The sequence below is a fragment of the Pinus tabuliformis genome, chromosome J, assembly GCF_031772625.1.
Source record: "Pinus tabuliformis cultivar Carrire ecotype Pingquan chromosome J, CPIR1, whole genome shotgun sequence".
Lineage (NCBI taxonomy): Eukaryota > Viridiplantae > Streptophyta > Pinopsida > Pinales > Pinaceae > Pinus > Pinus tabuliformis.
In genome coordinates this window covers 189,835,929-189,846,293 of record NC_142295.1, presented here as the reverse complement: position 1 = coordinate 189,846,293, position 10,365 = coordinate 189,835,929, and the positions used below count along the sequence as shown (strand labels likewise).

At 40.5% G+C, this 10,365-nt stretch overlaps 1 protein-coding gene across 1 annotated transcript; it reads left to right on the top strand.

Moving 5' to 3' along the window:
- Positions 1 to 4,254, top strand: LOC149226328 (uncharacterized). Its single transcript, XM_089380173.1, has 3 exons — positions 1 to 1,403; positions 2,037 to 3,139; positions 3,383 to 4,254. Exons 1-3 carry the CDS (start codon positions 1 to 3, stop codon positions 4,252 to 4,254), a joined length of 3,378 nt encoding a protein of 1,125 aa, XP_089236299.1.
- The last annotated feature ends 6,111 nt before the right edge of the window (positions 4,255 to 10,365 follow it).

Sequence of the window (10,365 nt, the reverse complement as noted above, 5' to 3'; positions counted from 1 at the left end):
ATGAAATACGTCTCCTGGAATTGTAGAGGATTAGGCAGCAGGTTGAAAGAGGAAGCCTTAAAAGACATAGTGAGAACATATTCACCTGAAATCCTCCTCATCCAGGAGACGAAGCTGGAGGAACTTCTTCTCCTCCAATCTAGCAAAGTTTTTTGGCAAAAAGGTCAAGGTAGAGCGGTTAGTGCAAGAGGCGCTTCTGGGGGAATAGCCACCTTTTGGAACAGCGCCATATATGATCTTATTCAAGAAAGAAGCAGCCCCCACTGGCTGTATACGCAACTTCTTCACAAAGATTCTGGTCAACAGGTAAGTATGTTTAATCTTTATGCTCCTGTTTTTCCAGGCGAGAAAAAAATTTGTTGGAACTCGCTTCAATCCTTTCTTTCAGAGAAAAATCCAGGAAATATTATCATTGCAGGGGATCTGAATGTCACCCTTGCACTTGATGAGAAAAAGGGCGGCTCCATTGTCCGGGACCCCGCCAGAGAATGGGTTGAAGATATTATGTTGGGCTGGGATCTGGAGGATATTAAGCCTTCTTCAGGCAAATTCACCTGGTCCAACAAAATATTAGGTCCCAACCATATTGTTGCCCGTTTGGATAGATTCCTAGTCCACTCTTCTTTCCTGACATGTGGTCTTATGGCCTCTTCTAAAATTCTACCAAACCTTACTTCTGATCATAAGCCCATCCTCCTCGAGCTTTCTCTGGATGGTAATTTAGGCCCCATCCCTTTTCGTTTCAGTCCTTTGTGGATTCAGCAAGATGGATTCCAAGAGGTGGTTTCTGAAGCCTGGAATAGGCCCGTCCATGGTTCTCCATACTTTGTATGGGAAGAGAAAATCAGGGGATTAAAAAGAAGTCTCAAGGAGTGGGCAAAACGATTGGAAACTCCTACAGCAAAAAAAAAAGATTCTCTCAACAATCTTGCTGCTCATCAAATAGCTATGGAGCAGAGTCCTGTAACACAAAATCTTCTCCAAAAAGAAGTCGAGCTGCAAAAAGAGGTACACAGATCTAGCAGGGAGGAGGAAGAATTCTGGAGGCAGAAGTCTAGGAATTTATGGTTAAAATCCGGAGATAAAAACACTGGATTCTTTCACAAACAAGCCGAAGCTAGAAAGCACTTCAAATCAGTTTCTGAGATTCATTATCAAAACACGGTGATTAAGGACTTCGATGGCATTAAGAGAGCTGCTTATTCCTTCTTCAAAGATCTTTATTCGGCTCCTGAAGAAACCCCTATTGATCCTCAGGCCTATCCGATGGATTTAATTCCCAAGAGCGTTAAGGAATCGGACAATGCTATGTTGACTGCTCCAATTAGCTTGGACGAGCTTAAGAATGTTCTGAATTTAATGGAGCCTGATAAAGCCCCAGGCCCTGATGGGTTCACTGTCAGGTTTCTATTGACTTGCTGGTCGACAATCAAAAAAGATTTATTGAGAATGGTCAGAAAGTCCCAAAATTGTGCTAAGCTGGGCGGTGGTATCAATTCAGCCTTTTTAGCCTTGATCCCTAAAGAGAAAGGCGCTTCCAATTTTAGCAGATTTAGGCCCATATCCTTGTGCAATTCAAGCTACAAGCTAGTCTCCAAAATAATCGCCAACAGGCTAAAGAATATGTTGCTAGCCATCATCCCTGAAAATCAAGGCGGATTCATAAAAGGAAGAAAGATTTTGGACAACATTGTGCTGGTGCAAGAAGCAGTCCACTCTAGCTGCCAAAGAAACGAGAAAGGTATGGTGATTAAGCTCGACCTGGCTAACGCATTCGATAGGGTGAGACACGATTTTTTGTTCAATGTGATGAAGAAACTCGGCTTCTCAACAGCCTTCATAAACTGGGTGAAAGCCTGTATTGCCTCGCCTTGGATCGCGCCATTGGTCAATGGTCGCTCATCTGACTTCTTCCAAGCCTCTAGGGGCCTTAGACAAGGATGTCCCTTGTCTCCACTCCTTTATGCTATTCAGGCCTCGGTCCTCAGTTTCCAGCTTGATCATAATCAGAAGATTCAAATCCTGCCTGGCCTCAGAACGACTCACAAGGTGAAGGACATCAACCATGCACAGTTCGCCGATGACACTTTGTTGCTTGGAGGAGCCAGCATAATCTCTGCCAGATCCTTCAAGAAGGAGCTGGACATTTACAAGGTACTCTCAGGCAGCAAAATCAACTACAGGAAATGCTCAATCTATGGCTGGAACTGCTCGAACAAGGAGCTGTCTGATATTGCAAGGCTATTAGAAATGGATGGAATTCGAAATTGGGAGTCATTTAAATATCTCGGGATTCCAATCTTCAAATCCAAGCCTAAAGTTGCTCACTGGATGCCGATGCTAGATAAGTTAAAGAACAGAATCCAAACTTGGGGTGCCTCTTGGCTGAATAATGCAGGGAAAGTCATTCTCATGAAGTCGGTTCTTATAAGTATGCCTCTATATCAATACTCTGTTCTCCTGGCCCCCAAAACCTTTCTCAACAAAATGGACAGTCTGTTGAGAAGATTCTTGTGGGAAGGTGGGAACAACAATGACAGAAGGCTCCATTTAGTGAACTGGGAGACTCTCAAGAAACCTCTACTGGAAGGCGGCCTCCACCTACGGAACTTGGCTGCTCAAAATCTTGCTTTGGGATCCAAAATCCTGTGGAATTTAGTCTCCGGAAACTCCAGCTGGAGCAAAAGAGTCATTTGGAAGAAATACTTCCAAGGGCAACGCTTGAGATGCCTGGACAAGCCTCCAAGATCTTTAAAAGGTTCTCCGATCTACAATCTTTGCAGCTCTGCTAGGGAGCATTTCAGCCATCATCTTTACTGGATCCCTGGGAATGGGAGAAAGATCAAAATTTGGGAAGACTCGATTCTCGGTGATCAACCTTTGAATCAAGTGGATGGTCTAGATAATATCAAAGCTTGGCTTCAGTCCTCCAATTTGCACACCCTGTGGGATATCTCTATCTGGAAGAATGATCCAGACAGACTTTGGGACTGTTGGAATCTGGGGGAGGTTCCCCTTATGTTGCAGGGGGAAGCTTCACTATTGCTAGATCTGCTCCAAGGCAAATCTCCCTCAAAGGCCACCTCTAAAGACAAAAGAGGTTGGGGCTCCCGTTCAGGTTCTTACACTGCTGCTGAAGGTTATAAAAGAATGATGGCTGTCCCTTATGCTCCTCCTGACCCAGCTCAATGGAAATTTATATGGGATTTCCCCTCTCTCCCCAAAATTGACTTTTTCTGTTGGACTGTTGCGCACAATAGCATTCTCACCAGAGATAATTTGAGAAGAAGAGGGATGGAAGGGCCTTCCAGATGCCCCCTTTGTTTGTCTGATGAAGAAAATGTCAATCATCTGCTGTTGCTCTGTCCTTTTGCACTGGTAGTCTGGAGGGGAGTTCTGAGGTCACCAGCAAATCTTGATCTCCCAAACAGCATTTCTTCTCTGTTCCGAACTTGGGCCAGCCTATCTCCCTTTTGCCTGAAAAAAAAAAACCTACTCAAGACAAGTTGGATGTGGATCCCTAAGTTTATCTGCTGGAAGCTGTGGTTGGAGAGGAATAATAGAATTTTCAGAGGAGAAAGCTGCAATTCCACAAGGGTTATTTCCAAAATCAAAGCTCTGCTAGGCGAGGCTTTGGAAGCCAATACTACTTCAAGGAATGAAATGAGATTGGTCACAGAAGAGGAGCAATGGCTTCAAGATCTGGTTCTGAATCTGAAGGAAAGGTCCATTCCCCCTGTACTTGCCCATGCCAACTGGGAGATTAGGCTGGAGGAACTGGAATTCATCAAATGGAGATCAGCCCTAAATGATCACTGTTTATTCTTCGATGGGGCTTCTAAAGGAAACCCTGGGCTTGCTGGCAGTGGTGGGGTTCTCCTGAGTCCTGGAGGTTCAACGGAAATACGGTTCCATTGGGGTCTGGGCATCGAAACCAATAACAGGGCGGAGGCCCTCGCTCTATGGCAGGGGCTGAATCTGGCGATCAGTCGAAATATCCTCTCTCTCTGTGTATTTGGAGATTCTAGAATCATAATCCAGGCGATGACCTCTCATAAGACTCCCCACCAGGTTCACTTAGCCACTGTTATCAAAAAAATCCAGCTCTTATTGCCCAAGTTCAGGAAAATTTCGTTCTATCACATTCTACGAAAGCTCAACTCTCAAGCCGACATTGAGGCCAATCTCGGCTCCCTCTGTAATCGAAGATCTCTGGTGGTCAACTCGACGGAATCCTCCTGTTTCATTCCCTAATGTTTCTGTTGATCGGATATCTGTTCCTAACTGAGCCACGGGTTAATCCTCTTATCCTCTCTCCTCTGATCTCCGGGACCTCTCCTCAGGGTATTATTATTTGCTTAATCTTATGATCTCAGGCCTGTATCATCTTCAATCAGTCTTCCGTCAATGGATTCTGTCCCCTGTCCGAGCCTCAGGTTCAAAGCGTCTACATTCGAACTCCAAGATGTCCTATCAAACCCAGATAAGAATCTGCTCTGTTCTCGCATCTGATCACCGTTCTCACCTGTCTCAAAGGTTTCATCTCCGAAAGGCGGCAACTCAAATTGTATTTCTGAGGGTTGCATTTTTGGGCGCTAGAGATTCTTCATTCCACAAGCACTCTCTCCAAAGTAATTGCGGAATCATCATCAACAGCGGGCCGCTTTGTTTGCTTGTCCAGGGAATGACCAAGGAACTCTGGACTAAGGCGCGGCTATGACCATTGCCCGGCACTCTTCTATGCGGTACACCATCTGCGGGTCAATCTCCTGGGCGAAAGGAACAAATATCTGATCATGAACTGTTCATATCCTGGTTTTATCTTAATTTGTAATGAATCTGATCTTATTACCCTAAATTGTAACGATCCTGTGCGGTGCTCTGTCACCTGATCTTGCTGAAAGCACGTCAAAACAGCCAACATTGAGATTCCATTCTCGATCAGAGCTGAAATGTAAGAGCCTGTGGCAGCCAGTTTGCCGCCCTAAATAAAAAACATAACCGTTATTGTCAAAAAAAAAACATAATCATCATACCTTCTCAGTGGTTGTTTGATTCTTGTCGACCTCCTTAAGGATGTTTATGGTGCTTCCTCGATTGGCTGACTACCATCTGTAGGAACTTCTTGATGATCGGTATCTAAGACCTGTTCATGATCTAAACCTGAACCCTGTTCATGTTCTGATTCTGAAACCTGTTCATGACTAGTATCTGAACTATGGTCATCATGACTATCATTAGAAATGCTATCAAACTGAATGTGCTGAAAGTCAGATACATCATCCTGTTTCAATCTACTATCTACATCTAACTGTACAAGAGAGGATTCATTAAACTTTACATCTCTGTTGATGATGATTTTGCGGGTAGTAGGATCCCACAATCTATATCCCTTTGTTCCAACACCATACCCAACAAAGATATACCATTTAGACTTTGGATCTAATTTAGTTTGCTGATGTTTAGGCACTAGAGCATATGCATCACAACCAAACACTCTTAGTTTAGAATAGTCACAAGGGTGTCCTTTCCATACCTCTTGCGGAATCTTGCAGCCTATCGTCGTCGATGGAGATCGGTTTATCACATAACAAGCTGTTGCCACCGATTCCGTCCACAACTCCTTTTGCAACCTAGTGTTACTCAACATACTCCTTGCTCTCTCTAGAAGAGTCTGATTCATGCATTCAGCAGCTCCATTTAGCTGAGGAGTATAAACCGTGGTCTTATGTCTCTCGATCCCTGCATCCTTGCAATAGCTGTCAAACTCGTTGGAAGTAAACTCACCACCATTGTCAGTTCTTAAACATTTTATTGTTCAACCAGTTTTGTTTTCTACCAATACTCTAAACTGCTTGAAAACTGAAAAAACATCAGACTTTCTTTTCAACATGTAGACCCACACTTTCTAGAAAAGTCATCAATAAATGATACAAAATAAGATGAGCCACCATATGAGGTTGTAGGGGCTGGTCCCCAAACATCTGAATGGATATAATCAAGTATTCCATTACTAGTATGTTTTCCTGTTTTAAATTTTTGCTTACTTTGTTTTCCAAACAGACAATGCTTACAGAAATCTAACTTTCCAGACTTTAGATTTGGAAGTAACTTGCGATCAGCCAAAATTTTTAACCCTCTTTCACTCATATGCCCCAATCTTTGATGCCATAAGTGAATGGAACTACTGTCATGTTCAGACACCGTAGACACATAATCTGACCCTGTACTTCCTTCTAACTGAAATAGATTTCCTACCTTCTTAGCTTTCATAACTAGTAAAATACCTTTGTAAATTTTCATTACTCCACCTTGAATTACAGTTTTATATCCATTTGAATCAAGTGCTCCTAATGAAATCAAATTTTTCCTTAAATCTGGTACATGCCTCACATCAGTTAACATTTTAGTTGTCCCATCAAACATTTGCAGTTGTATACTCCCAATCCCCACAATATTACATGTTACATCATTACCCATGTACACAACACCATCATCAATTGATTTATATGTCTTAAACCAGTCTTTATGAATACACATGTGGTTTGATGCACCAGAATCTAACAACCAATGTTTACCATGATTTGACACATTAACTGATAATACTTCATCACTCATACCTGAACCTGATGCCGAACCTGTATCTGTCGTATTTGCCTCCTTCTTCTCTGTTGAAGAATCTGCTTTAGAAGTTTGTTGCTGTCGCTTCCAGCAGTCCTTCTTTAAATGCCCTGATTTGCCACAAAACCAACACTTTAGCTTACTCTTCTTCCCTTTCGACTTTGAACGTGAGTCGCTCGGCCTACTGGAGCGTCTTTCTTTCGAACGACCTCTAACCATCATAGCTTCTGATGTAGAGGTTTCTGAATGCGACCTTCTCCTTGTTTCTTCCGATAATAAGGATGCAACTACATCATCAAACTCAATAGTTTCTGATGAACTAAGACTTATAGAAGTAACAAAATGATCCCATGATTCGGGCAACGAGCACAATAAAGTAATAGCTTTATCCTCGGATTGAATTTTTACTTCTATACTTTGTAATTGCACCAGAAGAGTATTAAAAGCATTTAAATGATCAGCAATTGATGTACCTTCCTTCATTCGAAAATTGTACAATTGTCACTTCAAGAGAATCCTATTGCTTAAGGATTTGGTCATGTACAGTTTCTCCAGTTTTGTCCACAAACCAGCAGTTGTTGTCTCTGACACGATATTAAACAGGACATCATCAGCCAGACGCAGTCGAATAGCACTTATTGCTCTTTCATCCATCTTGGCCCACTCATTATCTGTGATGTTGTAAGGCTGTTTGGATTTTCCCAACAACGCCTTTGCCACACCATGTTGGACAAGCAAATCGTACATCTTCACCTTCCAGATCTCGAAATTATTTTTGCCATTAAACTTCTCAATTTCAAACCGGGCACTCTGAGTTTTCGCCATTTTGTATCAACCAAAAAAAAAAAACACAATAATCTCCAAAACACCAACTGTTAAATACCAGCAATAACTGCCTATGCCTTATAGCCTTTGTTTTTAAAAAAAACAAACTTTTTTTTTGTTCCATGATGTAATTTGATCTTTGAAGCAATATATGCATATTAAAAAAAATATTGAGTATGACTATCATTTTCAGCTAGATTTTCCTGTGTATGCAAAGCCTTCTCTCATTGACATCGTTATACAGTGATGCCCCTTCATTTAAATCAACGTTGATATACTTGATAATTGGTCCACGCATCACAAACATATATTAACTGATAATTGGTCCACGCATCACAAACATATATTAACTGATAATTGGTCCACGCAGCACCATTCACACGCACCAGCAGCGATCCACTATTTAAAAAAAAAGAAAAAACAGTGCTCGAACTTACACGCATGTCCACCAGCAGTAATCAATTAATACGCATCTCCACGCAGTTGAACAGCAACCACGCACCTCCACGCAGCAATGTATACTGTTGGTTTGCCCAGCACCAGCGCTCCAGCAACGCACCAGCGCTCCAGCAACGCACCAGCGCTCCACGCAGGTTTATATCAGCTCCATTAAGTGCAGGCTCCACGCAGCATTGACACGCACCAGCAATTCAACACCGTTTCAACGCCATTCTGGTATTAACTCAACGCTGTTTGCAGTAACGCAATAACTCAGCTATGCGCCAACAGCACCTCCACACACACCAGCTGCTCGTGGTTAAAAAACAAATTATGCGCGTGCTGCTTCTCCTTAACGCTGGTAAGGGCCACCGCTTCGACCAGGACTTCGCGCCTCCTCCGCTGCGCGCTCTGATACCAAATGTTAAACTAACAGTGCGCAGGGAGAAACAAAGACACTCAGCAATACACTTCAAACACAGAAGACACAGAAAATTAACGTGGTTCACCCAACCAATCTGGGCTACGTCCACCAAACATAGGCATCGGCAATTCTTTATTATCAAACAGGAGATTACAAAATAATATTTTCCTCACAAACTCTCACCAAAAAACAATCCGTATGGATACCTGTTTTATAGCTAGGAGAATCTAACTGCCTCATAAATCCTCTCACATCAAATGTAGGATACATTAACTCTCTCCCAACAACCTGGAGCTTATCTAGCAACAAATTCCTATTGTTGTCACACATTAGATATTTTTGCCTATTTTGTGAAACAGAAAATCTCAACGTGCTTTACACATATTTAAGTTATTTAAAAGTATATTTTTGTTAGAGAATGAGCACACGTTCGAAGCACCTTAAGGAGTACTAGATTGGTGTCCATTGTTTCCTTCTTAATTATCACTGATATTTGTTCATATTTCCTTTAATTTTCTTATTGTCCATAAAAGCTTGATAGTTCAAACCAATGTTTTTTTTTTTAAGACTTCTTCAAGTTTATATGAACGTATTACACTAAAGAGTCCTTGGAGAACATTACAAGATTTTTCAGGAGTCTCAGAGAATATTTTTTAGTGATTAAAGATTAATTTGTTTTTGTATGGAAAGATTAACGACATTTCTTTTTTCAATGTTATTGAGTGGTGTATAAATTATCATACATATTTCATTAAAATAATTCATCACAACATATTCTATATATTTTTACAATTTATATCACTTAATATTATTATATAAAGTAATTATTTTAATGCATGAACATATTGAAATCACTAAAATTCAAATAAAAGAGGTAAGAAAATAATAGACCATTTTCATGTTCTTACGAAGAAAAGGTTTGGAGTATCCTTAGTGTGTTTTTTACTCTAGCAACATGAAGTTTGAATAAAGGGTCATTAAAAGAGTGTACACGAGATTGGATTTTAGACCAATTGATGCAATTTTATTAGGCATTCCATGCCATATTCGTGAACAATATTTCTTGGGTACACAATCATATTATATTTAATAATAAACTTCTCTTGCCTGAGATAACAAGTAACATCACCAAAAAATTAGTCAAAGAATACAGGCAGACCCTAAAGGGAAGAAGACAAGGGTTCCTATGATGTTAGACCTTGATAAATAAATCTCGTGGGAATTATTTGATGGCGCTAGCCAAGGGGATCGTCCTCGCTATGAGGTTGGTGGTGTTCTTCATTTAAATCAAAACCATCATTATCTTCTTTGATATGCACCAAGGCATGAAACAAACATGAAAACATAATTCACAAGCTTAAGGGTCCTCCTATATACAACGAGGCATTTGGGAATTAAAAAACTATAGGTTCTGGGGGACTCCAAAGTGGTGATTGACGAGGAAAATAATAACACAAAGATAAATGTCGCAAACTTGAATCACATCTTTCGTGAAATTTCTTCTAAAAGAGACCTTTTTTAGTGGATATCTTATACTTGTATCTATAAAGAATTGATTCAACTAGCAGATAAAGTCTGCAAGGAGGCTCTTCAACTCCCAGTTCGATCTTTTGGACAATATGAACTTTGGGATGACTATGAAATCAAGGGAATGGAATTACATTTTTAAATGCATTAATTCTGAAGAAACAATATTTGTTTGAAATTTTTTAATGAAACAATTTTTCATGCAACTTTATAAGAATAGATATTATTTAAGGCTATCAGTAATTTTGAAACAACAATATGGGAAACACAATGTATATTTCACTTATGAAATATAAGTTTTTTTTTCTCATTTTGAAAAAAATAAATTAGACCATCCACATAATATTATATATCATGATAAAACCCAATATCGGAAAAGTCGAGTGAGAAGGTGAGGCATATGCTTTTCTCTTTCATTTTAGTTATGAAATTCAAATACAAAGAAAGAGGCACTCACTATGGAGTTTTCATGGACACTATGCCCGGTATGACTATCATAGGGTCTTATACTTCCTCTATTTTGCTTGAAT